This window comes from Protopterus annectens, chromosome 16.part0 (genome assembly GCF_019279795.1).
Source record: "Protopterus annectens isolate FY-2018-M chromosome 16.part0, PAN1.0, whole genome shotgun sequence".
NCBI classification, from domain to species: Eukaryota; Metazoa; Chordata; order Ceratodontiformes; family Protopteridae; genus Protopterus; species Protopterus annectens.
Window position 1 is genome coordinate 625803320 of NC_056750.1, and position 18020 is coordinate 625821339.

The 18020-nt window shown below is 41.1% G+C and overlaps 1 protein-coding gene across 1 annotated transcript in view; it reads left to right on the top strand.

Moving 5' to 3' along the window:
* Window positions 1-18020, top strand: part of PMPCA (peptidase, mitochondrial processing subunit alpha) — a 970881-nt gene that overhangs the window by 420539 nt on the left and 532322 nt on the right. Inside the window, exon 7 of the mRNA XM_044057867.1 lies at window positions 11903-12166. Within this exon, the coding sequence (XP_043913802.1) occupies window positions 11903-12166 (264 nt within the window). The remainder of the gene's footprint in view (window positions 1-11902; window positions 12167-18020) is intronic.

Sequence of the window (18020 nt, forward strand, 5' to 3'; positions counted from 1 at the left end):
ATAAGGACTTCCATTCTTACTGCCTTCCCTGCCTTGGCCCAGACCACGACGTCTCGGCCTGTGCTGCCTGTGCTTGCTTCAATAAGCGCACACTCAGGCGCCGGGCAGAGTTTGCTGAAGACTTTTTTGGCGAAAAATTCTCTTATACCATGCCGTCGGAACAACCGACGCCACATATTTCCAAAAAACGGAAAGACCGGGACCGACATCCTCGGCCCGCGACTTCCACCGACACCACGCCAAAAACTACCACGAGTGCATCAGTCTCTTCTGAGGAGGTTTTTCCACCGCTCCAGACCGACGACACCGCTTTACCGATCACTTCGGCCCCGGAGCCTACGCCGGTGCCGGTTGTTGATTTTCCACCAGAAACCGAAGCCCAAGTTTTGCCTGAGACCATACCGGTGGACAAGGTTACTCCAGCACGTGGGGCGGCTAGGCCAACTATGTCTATGCCTATCAAGGCCTACACACGTGCTAAGGCTTCCAGCCAGGCTAAGTCTCACCCTCCTAAATCTTTGCCTCAGCCCACTACTGATAAACAAATCATGACTTTAGCTGCAGATCTAATTTCCTTAATCAAAGGCTCCGCAAAACTTAAATCCCTGGATCTAATGGTTCTGATGCTGTTGTTTTGTGGATGTGGAAAAGATCTGTCCGAGCTGGATCCGAGGATGCCTTGCATGCCAGGCATAGATTGCCTCTTGGTAACCTGTAGGAGACAGATTAGAGAGAGGGTTTAAAGGAGATCTATGTAGGACAGTGTGTTTTATATCCTGGATTCTTCTGGTAAGGAACTGAGCTTTCCAACTGTTGCATATGTCTGGTCAGGCACATGCTAAAGGGGCATTATATTCAATGATGGGTCTGTTAAGGACCGAGTATAGGGGCACTTTGACTTCCTTGGACTGGGATGCCATGACTTTACTTGTAAGTTGGGTGACATAAAATGATTTTCTTACTACTTTGGCCACATATTGGTCAAAGTTCAGATTACTGTCTGCATATGTTCCCAGATCCCTGACTATCGGGTCAACTCTTAGGGGTGTTTTCTAAATAGACTACTTAGCCTGGGTGGCAATTTTCCCAAAAGGCAGTATAATGCATTGGTTGACATTTAGTTTTAGTCTGCGACTTTGGCACCAGTCACACACATGCATGATTCTTCCCAGGCAAAGCTTTTTCTTTTCCTTTTCTGGTTGATTTTCTCTTGCTTTCTCCAAACTTCTCCTTTGCATCCAGGCAGTGTAATTATTAGGCAGTAACTGAATTTTACCCAAATAGAAAGCTTTTACTGGATTTTTTTGCATTTCTGTTATCACACTGGAACAGCTGTAATCAAACTGCTGATTACTGTGCAGCCATCATGGAAGCCCAACTGGCATTACTTTGATTCATCATATTCATCAGTTAAACAGTGGCAAAAACACCCATGGGTATGTTACCTGTGACCAACCTTAATCATGTACTTCTTGGCTTAGAACTTCTGCCTGCAATTGGTTGGTCACTTCATAATATTTTGCATGCTTGATTCCTTTCTGATTGGATAAAATCTCTTCCCTTGTTGGGGTAGACATGTGAATCATGCCAGTGTACCAAGAATTATGCCTTTTCCATGAGGAGTGAATGCTTTCATGTACCTGCTCAGTGAAGGCCATCACCAGACCGTAGATTGGTGAGTCAGTCTCTTGTCCCAGTGTGTATTTCTCACATCTCTTCTAAGGGAGCACAGTAATTCATTATCAGCTATGCCCCTTTTCCCCAAGGGTGGACACACCAAATCTTCTTTGCCAATTTCAGCAGACTCCCAAGCTGCTAAGCAAACTTATGTCATCTGGGCTGCAGTCAAAAGTTTTATCCCTCTGTGCCACTGGAGCCTTGTTCCAGTATCTCGCATCCTAATATCCATGTAAGTTCACACCTATGGCTCATATGGGTTGGGTGCTTCAGCTGCTCTGCAGATCCTATAAGAATTCAGAGGATTTTGAGGCCACTGTCATGGAGGTCGACAGAGGTTTTGAGTCCGCCTTCACTTCACCCATGACTCCACTTAGGAAATGCTTTTAAGCTTATAAGGAGCAGCTTGGATTTACTTTAAGTCCTTTACACCTTAGAAACACTGGACAGAGATTCCTGAGAAGAAGCCTGATAAGACGTGAGGTGCACTTGAGGGGACCTCACTTAGTCTGGGCTTAGGTAAGATCTTTATAAGACTGTGTTTGGCTTCTAGCATTGAATACTGTCTCTCTTGGTACATTCTTGGCTAGACTAATGGTTAAGCTAATTTATTTTTAGTATTTATTTTATTTTACATTTGTTGACCGGGAAAGTCCGATTGGACACAGGTCCATTTTCAGCTGAGGCCCAGGGAGAAAAGCTCCACTTAAAAAACAATCTAACAAATAATTTTATGAATTACAACACTTTCTCCTAAATGCATACAATATTATACAAGAACATATTTTACATTTCTTCACAGATATATGTATAGATACAATTATTGTATTCCAGAAGCATACCACTTGTATATAGGTAAATGTTTAACTGTCTTCAGAGATGAATAAGTAAATACGAACAGAATAGAACATTGTTAGTTAAGAATTAATATACAGAGGTTAGGCAGTATTAGGTGATCCTTGGTAGAATCATTGTATCACTGCAAATGTAGTGGTTTAGCCTGGGGAGTCACATGGGCATAGCCAGTTGTTAAAGTAGTGGGTTTTGAGTAGTTTTTTAAATTGTGCAATAGAACCTGTAGAAGTTGTGTTTTGGAAGTGAGTTCCAGACTTTTGCTATAGAGCAGGCAAAAAGAGATTTACCAGACTCATTTTTATGTTTGATGACATTTATGTGATTTTGGTCTGTTGACCTTAAGGCTCGAATGGTGGTGTAGGGTTGTATTAGGTCTTGTAAAATGGGGATTTTATTTGGGAGGTAATATAGTTTGTGGGCTTTGGAGAGTTGAGTGGTAAGAAGTAATTAGGGCAGCTCAAGCCAGTTGAGCTGTTTGAGGGAAAGACAGTGGTGGGCTCTATTAGAGGCACCTGTGGCAAATTTGAGAATCTTGTTGTAGAAAGATGCCATTTTGCTTTGTTCGCTGTGGCGAAGATTAGTCAGGATTGGTGAGGCATACAGTAGGGTGGATAATAGGTGGGTTCTGGCAGTGGTGGCTTTGGTATAATTGGTCATGAATTGCTTATTCCTATACAAGAGACCTAGCTTTTTGTGAACTTTTTTGATTGTTTGGGCTATGTGTATATCAAATTTGAGTTTATCGATTACTACTCCTAGGAGTTTAGTGTGTGCTGTTGGGGTGATTGAGGTATTGTCCTTGGAGTTAATGATGAAGTCATTCAGTGCAGGGGATCTACCTGGGATGAAGAGAATTAGTTTTGTTTTTTTTGGGATTGAGTAAAGGTTTTATGGTAGAAAACCATGCTTCAGCCAGAGTGAAGCTGTGTTGTGTTATTGTTTGTAGCTTGCTTAGGGTTGGGGCAGCACAAATGTAGTAGTATCATCAGCATATTTCACTATAGAGGCAGAAGGAGAGGAAGCAGCTATCTGATTTGTAAATATGGAGAATAGTAAGGGACCAAGAATGGAGCCTTGAGGGACTCCAATAGATACAGGTAGAAGGGAGGATAGTTGGTCCTGCCATAGAACTGCTTGCTGTCGGCTTGATAAATAGCTGCTGAACCATGATATAGTGAGGGAGTTTAGGTAGAGAGTAGATAGAGTTTTGAGAAGCATACTGTGGTTGGCCATGTCAAAGCCCTTGGATAAGTCTAAGAAAACAGAGGATACAAAAAGTTTGTGGTTTCTGTGGGTGTTGATTATGTTGGTATAGGATAATAGGGCTGTTGTGGTACTATGGGAGGGACGAAATCCATGTTGTGATGCTAATATAAGTTTATTTTCTAGAAGGTATTGCATTAGTTGTGTATGTTCTACTCTTTCAAGTATTTTTGATAGGGGTGATAAAATTGCAATTGGCCGGTAGTTGGTGAGCTCAAGGGAGTTTCCACCTTTGTGGAGTGGAATAATATGAGATATTTTCCAGAGGTTAGGTACTTTAGATTCATATGCGGATCTGTTAATGAGGATAGACACAGGATAAGATATGGCATCAGCTGATAGTTGAAGGAAATCAGCGGGAAGTTTATCAGCAGCCAGTGTAGTAGGTTTCAATTTCTTGAGGAGTTTAGTAATGAGTTGTGTGGGTGCTGGGGAGAAGGAGAAGCATGGAGGAGGTTGTTGTGTAATAGGGGTAGTAGGGGTTGGTGAAGTGGAAATGGTGGTGCTATTTAGGGTGTTGGATAAGGCTAGGACTGTTTAGGTGAAGAATTTGTTGAATTGGGTAGAGATGTCCTCAGCGTCGGTTGGTACTATGAGTGTGGGAGTGCTGGTTTTACCTGGGTGCAGTAATCTATTTATTGAGGACCAAAATTTCTGAGGGTTGTGTGTGTGTTTGTCTTGCAAGGTTTTATAGTAATTGGTTTTATCGAATTTTATAAGTTTTCTGGTCTTGTTCCGGAGTGCTAAGAAGATTTGTTTTGTGGTGGTGGTTTTAAGTTTATGAAATTGAGCCCAGGCTCTGTCTCTATCTTTCATTATGGTTCTGGTTTCTTTTGTTAGCCAAGGGGCATAGATAGTTTTAACACTGATGGTACGGGCTGGTGCATGACGGTTTAGGATTTTGAGAAAGGTTGAGTTCAAGTAGTCTTCTGCCTCATCTAGGGGTAGGTGTTTAAGGGGAGACCAGTCACAGTGTTTTAGTTCGTTGTTTAGGTCCTTGGTTTTGAAGTTTTTTTTGGTGTGAACTATTCTGAGGATGGGTTGGTTGTAGTGCTGGGATTTATTTCTAATAAGGTAGGTTGGTTGGTGGTCGCTTAAATTGTCAGGTAGGCAGCCTGCCTGGTTTGCCAAGGTGTTGTCAGACAGAAGTATCCAATCTACGATGGATTGTCGTCTGGTTTTCTTATCAACTCTTGTGGGGGTATCTATGACTTGGGTAAACCCATGTAGGTTAATGTGGGTAGAGGGATTGTACTTGGTACAGTCAGACCAGTCAATATTAAAATCCCCTAGGAGTATGGTCTCATGAGGATGGGAGATAGTCATCCAGTGTAGCAGGTTCTCCATAGTGTCAGTATTGTTTCCTGGGGGGATATAGGCACCTGCTATGACTATGTGTTTGCTAGAGTTTAGTTTTAATTTAGCAAGAATGAGTTCTATGTCATTGACATCTTGGGAGTTGTAGTTAAGCTGTTCTGCTGTGAGATTATTTTGAAACAGAATGGCTACACCTCCTCCTTTTTTCCCTTGCCTATCTTTTCGTATAATATTGTAACCAGGGGATGTGATCTCATTATCATGGTGTTCTGGTCTTAGCCAAGTTTATGTAAGTATGGCTAAATCTGTTTTGTATAATGCCAATAGTGCATGGAGGTCCTGAACTTTAAGTATACTTCTCATATTAATGTTTAAGAGCAGAAGAGAGGAGGTTGGTCTGTTATAAAGAGGATTTGGTTGGGTTAGGTCTGGGTGGAGTGAAGTAATGGGTCCTGGATTGGGGTGCATGTCTCCACAGCAAGAGAGTTTTAGAGTTAGATATAGGTAGAGCTTAAGTAGTTTTTGTAGTATTTTTTTTTTGTTTCTGGGATAAGTAGGGGTTAATTTTGTTTGTTGGTTTATAATTAATATGGGATGGAGTTGAGTTGGGGTAAGGTCAAATGGAGATATAGGGAAGTGTGTTAGCTTTAGTGTATTGGCTGTGGTTTCTGTTTGCCACTGAGTTGGATAGGTGAGATGAAGTTGTGTGTGGTAGGATGTAAGGACGGATAACCAGAGAAGAACCAAAGTAGTTAATGTATAGAAAGCTTCCTTTAAGTGTAGGAAAGCCATTGTATTAGTTTGTTTCTTCTCCTTTTATGTTACTTTTTGTAGTGGGAGAGCAGTGGTGAGTGATAGTAGGATGTGTTGAGTGGGTGGCAGAGGAGCAGTTAATGGTGTTAGTGAAAAGGGTGTGGTATGGTATGTGTGAGTGAAGACTGAGGGTGTGGTTAACAAACCAAAGTTATTTATAATAACAGTTTCCACTGAAAAGTTGTCATACATATATAATAGAAGGAACCCACTTAGACAATATTGAACAGCATCAACCCTGTAATTTATAACCATTCGTGTTAGTTCAAGAAAGTACAAAACACTAGCTGACAACATTAAATCAATATGTCCCTTCAACTTCCAACGAACCTGGTGCCAGCCTCAACTTATAATCAACTCAGGAGAATGCACCACAATAATAGGAGTCAAAAATACACAGTTAAAGAATCATGAAAACGAAAACTAAAAGTCTCTGTGGATATAATAAGTTCGGTCTCAATAAACAAACGACAGCCTTCGCTTCTTCACCCTTCCAAAAGACATCCAGCAAAAGGTACAACAGTTACTACCAGTTAGCCCTAAAGCAAACATGGTATATGTTCAATAAATGTCACAAATGGTCCTAGTTTGTTAATCGCTTGTACCTTATTAAATCGACGACGGCCTTCGCTTCTTTGCCACAGACACTGGATGAATGGTTGAATGATGTTAGATGTGGTTTTTATATAACTGATGTATCCATCAGCGGCCCCAACCTCCTGTTGTTGAATCCTCCTCCTCTTAGCTATCAGGGTAACTCAAGTCTAGCATGATCTTTATTGCTGTTTTTTCGTATCGGGACTGGTGCTACCACATTCGTACTTAACTTTACTTTCTGTTTCACTGCAGGGAAGCAGAATCCAGCAAGACACAAGTATCTCTATTCCAAAGGAAGACTTGCAGACTTTACTTCCTTCTTCAGATTGTGAAGCGGCTGGAGCTGGGTTTTCTCTGGCTCATGCTGGCACTGTTATGTTGGAATAGTAGAAAGCTGGAATAATAGTGGAATTTCCTTTGCTCAAGATCTGCCTATTCAGATAAGGCAAGCAAGGCAACTTCTGTCTCCATAGTGCAAGTTTCTGGCATCTTCTGTCCTGCACTTCTGCTGTTATTAGGGTTGTGGACTCATACTGATTACAGTGATATTATTTTCTGTCTAGTTGCTTGTTGATCTGATTTCCCATGTTTGGTCCATATCACCATGTACCGGCCTTGGACATGTCTGTTAGTTGACATTTTGTAATTCTGTGCCCCCCCAACACTTTCATGTTGTAGACAGTTTTGTTAGGTTAAATGATGATGGCACTAGCCCTCTCATATAACCCATTCTAGAGTGGGTTTAATCTGTATGGATTTATTTGTTTATAAGACTGTGTTTGGCTTCTAGCATTGAATACCATCTCTCTTGGTGCATTCTTGGCTAGACTAATGATTACGCTAAGGGTGCAGATTCTTGATACACCTTTGGAGGATGGCATGAATGAGGTTATCCATTAAGGAGGAACAAGAAAATAATTTTGGATACATTTCTTGGGAGAAACTTTGGAGTCATTCAGGATCTCATCAAGCCAGACTGAAGCACCGGACTGCCTGTTTAGCCCCTGAAAAGATCATTGACCTTTATAAGTCATTGCATGTGTGAAAAGGGCAGCTCACTTAGCATGCAGATGTTAAGTCATGTCTGTTTTTTTTGGTGCCTCATAATTCTTATAGACCACATCATTTTGCTAGCTGACATGGAGTCTTTAGCTCTGGGTGATTACAACAAGGGACTGTACTCACCTGCTGATTGCTGTGCTGGCTTAGGGCCTTAAGTCATCCCCCCTTGTCCCATTTACAGTCCTATTTAATGAAGATTGGCTGCATGCACTCTGCCCTTTAGCATACCAGTCGTTGGCCAGCTCATACCCACTGCTATTGCTCTGGGGACCATCCAATAGCATGACCTTACTGAGCCAGAGCCCAGTTAGATGCTCCCAACCTCCAAGCTATTATTTTCCCATTCATTCTCCTGACACCATAATAGGCTGGCTTTGGCATCCAAACTCAACCCCTTGATTCTCATCACAGTTACAACATTCATTCTGATTGGCTGCGTGTGCACTGCCGTTTAGCATACCGGCACATCATACACCCACCTGACCTTCCGCAATTGGGCAAAGTCTAGTATGGGTGACTCCTGATTGGCTAACACCCCCCGAGCCAGTAATACTAATATATTCAGTGGCATCACCCAATTAATTTAAGCTAATACCGGCACCTGGCTTGATCTCAACTCTGACTGGCCTTTCAGCAACCACCACTCTCGTACTAGCACAACCTAATTCCAACCTATGAAATTCCACCATTCTTATCCAAAAAACCCTAAGCCTTTTACTGTTATGATAGTATACAATATACTGATGTTTTGCTTGGTATTTGTTAACTACTTATTTGAACTCACCTGTATAAATAAAGCTAATTGTATGAACAAAGTAACTGTCAGCGCTCATTTGCCTGCTTGTACACTTACTCGACTTTGAATAAAGGAAAAGTTTGGATTTGTAATTACAACACGGACTCTCAAGGTTTTTTTTGAAATGTCCGGAAGTTATTGTTCTTAGAAGTGGAATTTTTTTTATATTAACTGTAATTTTGATAAATCAGAAGTTGATATCAATTTTTTCAAGAGAAAGTTAGCACTACATTTTCTATGAGAGGGACTAATGCTTGGCACCAGATAACCCTCCAGTTCTGTCAATATAGTGTGACCTCAGAATTGATATAATTAGCAGGGTGTGTGAGAGGTGCAGCCCCCACATGTGGGGGTGAATGGGGGGGCTTGCCTCCCTACAAAAAAAAAAACATAAAAAAAGATGTGTTTTTTCAAATGTTCATGTTGAGAAATTCGAGCATATTGTCTCACCGATATGAATTTCAAGTTTTTGAAAACTCGATCAACTGACATAGATCCATTTAAACACATTTACTTTGTATTTTCTTTGTGCAAGTCACCAGCTGCTTATTTGCAAAGAGCATCGCTTAAATTTGTTTCAAGTAAATACTTTTTTTTTGTAGCTGGTGGTTTATTAATCCACTGTAGGAGTATGCGGCATGTATATTGAGTTGATGTGAATTCAGCTCTTGGCTTCTGCTTTTTGAAGAATTTCTTAAATTGTTGTTCTACCAATATAACAGTTGGCTTATTTTAAGAGCAAGAAGTAATTGTACTCTTGGTGGGCAGTTGTGGTATGACAGGAAAAGCCTGGAAAGGTGACTTTGGCTATTTCTGGCATAGTGTACATACGTGTGTGTGTGTGTGTGTGTGTGTGTGTGTCTGTCTGTCTGTCTGTCTGTCTGTCTAATTGTGTCTGTGTAAAATTCTCTTGGCCAAATGTTAGTTCCTGGTGGTAAAGTATCACTGGGCCAAGAATTTTAAGTCCTAGGAAGCTGGTCATTGTAAAGCCTACCTGACTGGCAGTTACCAGAGGTACCAGTGAGCGTTTGCCATATGTTAAGGTCAGTCACTCCTCACACATTGGTGGTGAGCAAAGCAGATTGTATGACCATAGTCCCAGACTGTCACACTGTTAAGAATCACAAAGTCTTGCTCCCTGCTATGCTGCAAAGTCACCCAAGGGGACTAAACTTGTGGCCAGTCCAATACAGTCCTAGCTCAACGCTGAAACTATATGTTGGGGATTGGTGCTTGGAATTCATTCCAGCTTAAAGAAACATCATGCAGGACCAGTGTCTTTTAGGTGTGACTGCCGCTGGTATTCTAGGCATTGCCAGTTGTTCTAAGAAAAAAGGTCCACTAGTGGATCATTCTTCTTCAGCAGAGCTCTTGAAGCTTGAAGTGTTGCTTAGATGAGTGTAGAGGCTGTTCCTATGTTAGTGGGTTTGGAGTTTTTCTGTTATCATTTTTTTCCAAAAAGAATGGATGACTGCTGTCCCATTCTGGACTTCAGCAGCCTAAATGAGTGCATTCTGTTTCAAATGGTCATCATACAGGGGACTGCATCTTTGCTCCCATTAAGTGTCTGGATGATGGCATTTGACATAATGAACACCTTTTGGCACATCAGCATTTAGAATCCATCTGAGATTATTCTTGTTTGCTGTGTGTAGACATCACTTCTAGAACAAAATGTTACCTTTTTGTACTTCTCCAGCTCCCACACATTTTCACAAAGATGTTGGCCATGGTGTTTGAAGCCTTGTGGTATTCTCTTTGTAGCTCTGTCCAGGGAGTCGCTGGCTGCAGACCATCTGGAGGCAAGTCCTTCATTGGGTAAGTTGAATACAATCTATTCTCTATTGCTCCTCTGCTTGGGATCATAGCTTGAGCTTCATGATTCATACTTGTATCCTGATGTATCTTTTGGGAGTAAAAGTGGCCATGGTCTACACAGTATTGTTTTCATGCCAGAGGATGTGGTTATTACAGTGGATTGCAGTCTATGACATCATCATCATCATGTATTCTTGAGCCTACCTTTGTTGTTGGCCAGTATCACCTTTCACCAGGCCATGGCATGATGGATAATCCCCACCAAACAACTTCTGGGCTTTACCTTGATGCATCCGAACCTGCTGCACATTATTTTGAAGAACAGTTGACTTGTGGGTTGAGAAACCCAATGCTCCCACATGGCGCAGGGAGTGTAGTCCCCCTTGAAAAATGGAGTACCACATCAACCTGTTAAGAACTACAAATAGTACCGGTGGCCCTAAAGTACCTGGAGAAGGACATACTTGTGGAGTCTCTACCTGTCCTGTTAAGCAACCAATGTCTGAAGTGCAAGGGAGCACAAGATCATTCTGCATCTCCCCCACCAACCTTCTTTATGCAAGGAGTTTTTTTTCCAGTCAGGCTGTAGACAGAGGTGAATCTACTTTAATGAGATTATCAAAAATATTTACATCAAATACAGTATGAAAAGTTTATCTTGGACATCTGTATGACTTGAGCCTTCTGTTACTGCATAGACAAAAGTGCACATCTTGCTGTTTTTTTGGCATCATAATCTTGTGAGAGCTAGAATATTGGACTTCATGCAGCATGGTTTTGGAAAATGTTTTTGCTATGTTCCAAATGTCCCTTCTTTGTGAGCCAATGTTTCTGCACACCCTTAATTCTGGATAGAGTACATGTGCACTCCTTGGTGGATTCTGTCTCACCAGAGTCCCTGCTTGCAAGTGGTACACTCTCAGGCATTTCCTCAGGTACAGGACTCCTACAGAAGGAATCTTCCAGTAACTTTCCTTTAGGATGGATGAGCCAAAGTTAACATATTTCTCTCTCTCCCTGGTCAGCTTCTCAGTGCCCAAGACACTGATCAAACCTGAGTTGTCTGAAGCACAATCTGGATCAAAGCTTGTACTCCACAGAGGTGACGCGTAGTGATGTCAGTGTTTTTCTGTAACAAGTCCATTCAGCTCCTTGTTTTATTTTTAGTGCAGAATCCATAAATGAAAGTTAAAGGTCACCTGGCTGTTAAATTTAGTACAGCAGTTTAAAGTGTCTAGGTTAAGCCATTTCTGAGAAATATTTGCTCTCAAACTGTACATTAGCTTAAAACTTGCTAGACCTACAGCTATGTTAACATGTATCTGAGTGTACTATGTTTCATTTGTGGGTTTTCTCAATTTCCTACTCTGTGGCTTAAATAGATCACTTAACCAGGAAGTATTCATGGGTTGAGCCCAGGAAAAAAATCAGTTGAGCCTAATGAGTTTATGTGGTTTCCTATGAATGCCTGTGTATGCTGGTGCTGAAAAAAAATCAGAAATGAACCAAGAAGGAAATATCAAGAGGGAGATTGCAGATCAGCTGATATGGTATATGCAAGTTATTTTCATTTGAATAACTAGAAAATATTCATTAAGAATTCTCATATATGCTGCTACATGTTAAAGTTGCCTTCTGTAAAAAGAAATGTTGTTCGAGATGTAATATGTGTGATGTTTAACATGTAAAGTTGTTCTTTTTCAGGCAGCATACAGAGAAAACACAATAGGGCTTTCTCGGTACACCCCATCAGAGAACATTGATAAAATTGACCAGAAGTTACTTCACTCTTATATGCAGACTTACTTCATCCCTGAAAGGATGGTGCTTGCAGGAGTGGGAGTAGAACATGAACAGCTTGTAAATTGTGCCAGGAAGTACCTTCTTGGAGTTTCACCTGTGTGGGGAATTGCAAAACAAGCAGATGTGGACAAGTCTGTTGCACAGTACACTGGTGGAATCAGTAAGGTAGAGTATCCTTTGTTTTCAGAATCATCTTTTATGTTTTGAATATCCCTGGCTATTTTGTGCTTTGGCTTGAGCAGCTTCCCATTTTGATACTCATAAACTTGAATTATTAGTTGGTTAAGAAAACATACTGTTGTATTACACATTTTGTCATATATTAACATTTACGTGTAGAGTTTGTCTCTGAAAACTTATTTGAGTACTTTAGTAGATGGTTTATTCAAGAGATTTTATAAGGTGTGCCTGTTCTGCTGTTACAGGAACTCTTTTGTGTTAGACAGGTAAATACTGTGCATAACTTCAGCTCAGCAGAGTGCCACCAATGCATCAGCTACAGAAGATGGTAGGACTTTGCTGTTGGTTTAAAGCAAGCAGAGTCAGCAGCTCTTAGGATGTCTGATAGCTGTGACTAAAACCACTGATTTTTAAGAGCATTTACAGGATGTTAGGAAAATTGTTTGGCTCATCTGAACTGTTTAGAAAAAATCCTGTGACCTTGCTTGATATCTCTGTATAAGACAGCATATAGCTTTGGTACTGCCCACCATTGCTTTCTCTCATCTACGCAGAATTATGTATTTTAATACATTCAAATGGTTAAGTGAAGTACTTTTTATGAAGGGATCCCCAAGTTTGAGACAGTAATATAACTTGTTGAAAATGGGGGGAGGGAGTTTCTCCTGGACTGTTGGTGGTTGTTTGTATGAAGGTACCATCTTATAGTCTGTCAGTGTTTAAAATCTTACAGTTAAACAGGTCAACCAGTTAAAGCAACATTTCTGCTTATAAAATATGTCAGATGTGTGTGTTTCTTACTTGTTTTACAAGTGGACTGATCCACATATACACTTGTTTAGCTATGATGCATGCCAAAAACAAGTGCTGGCACAGATTTAGTAGCCTTTTGACATACCTCTTGCAGGAGGATTATGTCATATAGATGCATGTGCATAAAAAATGCAGTGAATACAAAAAATACCCCTGCAACCATTATTAATACACTTCATGGAGTGCTGTCTGCCCCCTTTGCTCCCACCCTAGCTACACCTCCAGCAGCTAGTAGACTACCGAGTATAAGAAGAGCTGTGCTAATCTACGGGGGGTAGTTGAAGGATTTAAGTTAAACCCTTTATTTATTTATTTATTAAAAATTGATGGAGCCTCTTCAGTTGAATGATATGTTTGAATTTGTACTTGGCAGTGGGGGCTGTTAAGGGAAGAGTACAGTGGTAAGATGACGTCTTGGAATTGTGAAGATATTTCCTTAGAAATTAACTTGACCTGATAGAACTATTTGCTGAACATGACAGAAATATGATTGAATGAAGGAGAGAGAGTTATCTGCATATGTGCCTAGGTTTCCTATGACCACATCTGTTTAAAGAGTACTACTACTTATAAGATATGAGGTGGGGACAGCTTTTTCACAGGGTACTACTGTGCTTCACATTTTTGCATTTAGCTTGAGACTCTTTTCAGTTCAACAGGTATGCGCATATTCCAGCGTTTTTTGAGCAGTTTCTTCTCAGTGAATGAGTGGATAAGTGTACAGTTTGCCTTCATCAGCAAACTTACTCAACCACACATCAGAAATGTTGGCATGGATGTCTGCAAAATAAATGCCAAAAAAGGAGAGTCTCTAACACTAATGCCTGTGGTACCTCACTAGTCAAAATGTTATATTCAGTGAAGATACCAGCAACTTTCACTACATGGGATCTGTTGGATAGCCAGTTTGCAGTTCCAGTTTAGAATGAAGGGTTTTACAATTTAGTCTGTGTAACTTTTCAATAATACCAGCATGAGGGATGGTGTCAAAAGCCTTGGACATGTCAAGATAAGCACTGCCCACAGCCGCTGTAACTTTTTCAAGGATATTTGTTTAGGTTTAGGACAAAGGATGTGCCCTTCACAAAACCAAACTAAATGGGCGTCTAAATCAGTTAAGTTGCCTATGTCTGCATAAATGAGTTATGTTTTGATTTGCTCCATGGCTTTGCATATAAGGCTGGTGAGACATATGGGCCTATAGTTGTTTATCTTTGTAGAGGGGCCACCATTGTGTAGAGCTTTTACAGTGCCTGTTCTTGAGGCATCATGAATATAAACCCTTTGGATAGGCTGAGGTTGAGCATTTTACATAGAGGCTCAGACAGAGCATACTTGGCTGTTCTGAGAATGTATGTTATTTTGATCCCACAAAAACATTACTTTTGCCTTTAACAGAGATTTTAAGACTTCTTTCAAGATGATTACTGGGAAAAATACATTTTTTAGGAGTTATGGGTGGAACAATGTGAGTAGGTGGGGTAAAGGTAGCACTAAATCTGTCTGCTGACCTGTTGTCTATATATTCAAATGTGTGATATTACTATGTATGAGCTCAGTTCATTGTTGAGCATTATCCCTTAATTTCCTGACATAAATTAAGAAAGATTTGTAGTTTCTTTTGGTATCCATAGCAACCATAAGTTTGTAATCTTTACATGTTCTAGTATGCTGTTAAATTTCATGATGGTGTGTTTGTGTGGTCTTTGAGGGGAGTGGAGATTTCTTGTAACTATTCATTATTTTCCTTTGTTATACACTTTATTCATAAGGGATCTCCACCAGAGACGATTGTTCTTGAATGTACCATTATATTTAGGGTGAATGGGGACAGATTGTCTGTGTAGTTGTTTAGATGCTTGAAAAATTGGAGGTGAATGTAGCAACTCTCTTAGTTGTCCATTTGCTGGGAATGTTGGAGAATTTTACATAGGTCTTCTACAAGTTAAAATAGATTTGAGTAGGATTTCCCTGGATGGGTACAACTTCCCCACGAATAAGAATTTAGCATTCTTATTTCTATTTTTGCTCTGAACCCCCAGCCATTGAACTTTCCACCTCCACCTGCACAACTGGTCAATTTGTTCCTCAACAACAGAGTTCTGAAGGCCATTCATCCCTTGGATAAGTAAAGAGCAAGCAGTAGAGGAAGTGCCATTATCAGTTATCAAGGAGAGGTGTGTTGTTCTTAAGCCCTTTGTGCCCATTTTCACACTGCGGGGTTCAGTTTGCAGTTAGCTTTCGCAAGGACATGTCACTTAACTCCAAGTGATCCCCCTTTTGAAGCCGCACTCTTGTGGGTTTTCCAGACATCACCAGGCATTCTACTGTGGGAATTGAGCCCCAGACATGTGCATCAAACCCCACCTGAAGATAGTTAGTAAGCATGGCTTATTCCTCTCTCACCCTCTTCCAGCTCCTTCAGGGCCCAGGCTGATAAACAGACCTAGACTGCCGGGCTCTGGTCAGGGCTTTATCCCTATACACCAGTGGAACTGCCAGCATTCATCACATTTTCCTTAAAATCCTCTGAGGATGCACATAATCATACATGCCTTCAGAGCCATTCATGTAGTTCAGATCTCAGTTCTTATTGTTTTACTAAAGCTCTAAGACAGTTTAGTACTTGTCTATTTGCCTATCATATTACTGGTCAAGACCTGCACAGGCATTGCCTGCTGGTAAGAGCATGATTCTGACAATTCCTCTTGTATCAAAAGCTTGGTTGTTCAGACATTAGAGAAAGAATGTATTGGCTTACTTTGTGTCCAGGAAAATGGCAGTGGTAGCCAGCTCTTTGTGAAAAACTAGTAGGAGCATCCTTCTTTAGAGTCCGACTTTGACACCCAAACTCAATGAAGTTGAACTGCTTTTACATGGTCAGGACCAATGGTAGATCAAAGATCTAACTTGGCAGAAGAGCTCAACAGCCTTCCCTGTGAGAAGAAAAGTAGGATGCTTGTTTGAGTTGGGAAAAAAAAAGATGTGTACATCCTCATAATCATGGCCATCATCTGCCTGATCTAATGATTCAGTGTCAAGAAGATACAGATCATCATTCAAGCTGTCTCAGAGGCACATGGGTTCTCTGCCTGCACAGAAGCACACTAGCAGCTTTCCAGAGCTCAGAATTCCCTCTAAATCCCTGTGATAGGAGACCTGCTAAGCCGCTCCCATGAAAGGAAGTCTAACCCTCTGTCACAGGAAGTCAGTTCAGTCTTGTAGTGCCAGTTGTAGAAATCACAAAGTTCAATCTCCTCAGCATCCTGCATTGCTGGATTACTGCTTCCAGACTTAGATACGATCTATTTGGGAATTTCCCATTCTCTTTATAATATTTTATATACTTTTGATTTTTTTCTGTTTTATTTAAAACAAATATACATGTATGTATTTGTGTGTGTGTTAACTTTTTATTTTAAAATACTAGATATTTATGACTGCTGTTAATTCCACTGAGAATTCTAATTTACTAAGTGGTCCAGCAGTAACATTGTTGCCTCACAGCAAGAGGTTCTCCCGTTCGATTCTATGTGGAGTCTGCATGTCCTCCCCATGGTCGAGTGGCATTCGAAAGACATGCATGAATGGGTGTGCCTTCATTGAAAGTTGGGTGTCGGGCTGGCACCTCGGCACCGTAAAAATTAACTGCCAGTCATTAGTGGACCGGAGTTCCGCTGTGGCGACCCCTAATTGAGAAAAAGCCAAAAGAAGAACAATTGTGCTGTTTGTATATTTAATACTTCTTTTAAGCAGCTTCTCAGTACAAGTCATAAAATACTTTAGCACTTTGGTAAACTATTTTATGATTTAAACCACAAGGCCTTCTATAGTTATGTAAAGAATCTCCACCACAATACCCAGATTTGCTCTGAGCTACGGCACAATGGTACTTCCTGTACCAAGCCAACAGATATTGCCAGTATACTGGCCGACAGATTTAGTGCCAGCTTTCTACCCCTCTCTCCCCCCCAAAGGGACCAATCACAATACCAGTAGATTGCCAGGCACTCAGTATTACTGCTGCACAGGTTAAAACAGCACTGCCCAAGGCCAAGAATGCAGCTTCTTTGGGACCTGACAATATCCCTGGTTGTGTTCTACGTGAACTGGCACCTCACCTGTGTGCCCTGTTTAATCACAGCCTCACCTCAGGCTTTGTCCCTACTGAATGGCACACTGCTACAGTCATCCAGGTCTATATTATATTCTCGAAAGCTGACAATGTCGAATCCGACATTGTCGACACGAGAATAGCGAAAGTGCAGAATATCGAACAGGTAAATGGAAATTTCCATAAGGGGAGATTTCCGTTTACTTCAATGTAGTGCGGTCTCGGAGTTGGTGTATTTAAGTAGTGGGGGGTGTGGGGGTGCAGGGGGGCTTGCCTCCCCCCCCTACACCCTATAGATTTTCTTTTCTTTCTTTTTTTTTTTTTTAATTTCTTTTTATGAACATTCAAAATTTTAATAGTTCGATCAATAAAGGTCAACCTTTAGTGATTCTAACTATTAAACATTCGATGTTCTAATATAGACCCAGTCATCCCCCTCCACAAAGGAGGAGTAACTACAGACCCTGGAACTATCGCCCCATTACCCTGATGAGTCTGATATGGAGAACTGTGGAACGCATCATCATGGACCTAATAAACAAAAAGGATATAGGGAATCTCCAAACTCTGGATCCCACACAGTTTGGTTTTGTTAAGGGTAGATCATGCCTGCTCAACTTGATCGACTTCTTTGAGTCAAGTCACCAGAGCTGTGGATGAAGGCAAGGTGGTTCGTACAGCCTACCTTTATCTGGCCAAGGCTTTTGATACTATTCCCCACTCAGGAATCATAGAAAAACTCACTAAGCTTGGCATCAACCCTTATATCACTAGGTGGGTTGCAAACTGGCTCACAGAACCCACAGTGTGAAAGTAGCTGACTCCAAGTCAGACTGCCAACTAGTCACGAGTGGAGTCCCACAGGGTTCAGTCCTGGGTCCTCTCCTGTTTGGTATCTACTTCTCTGAAGTC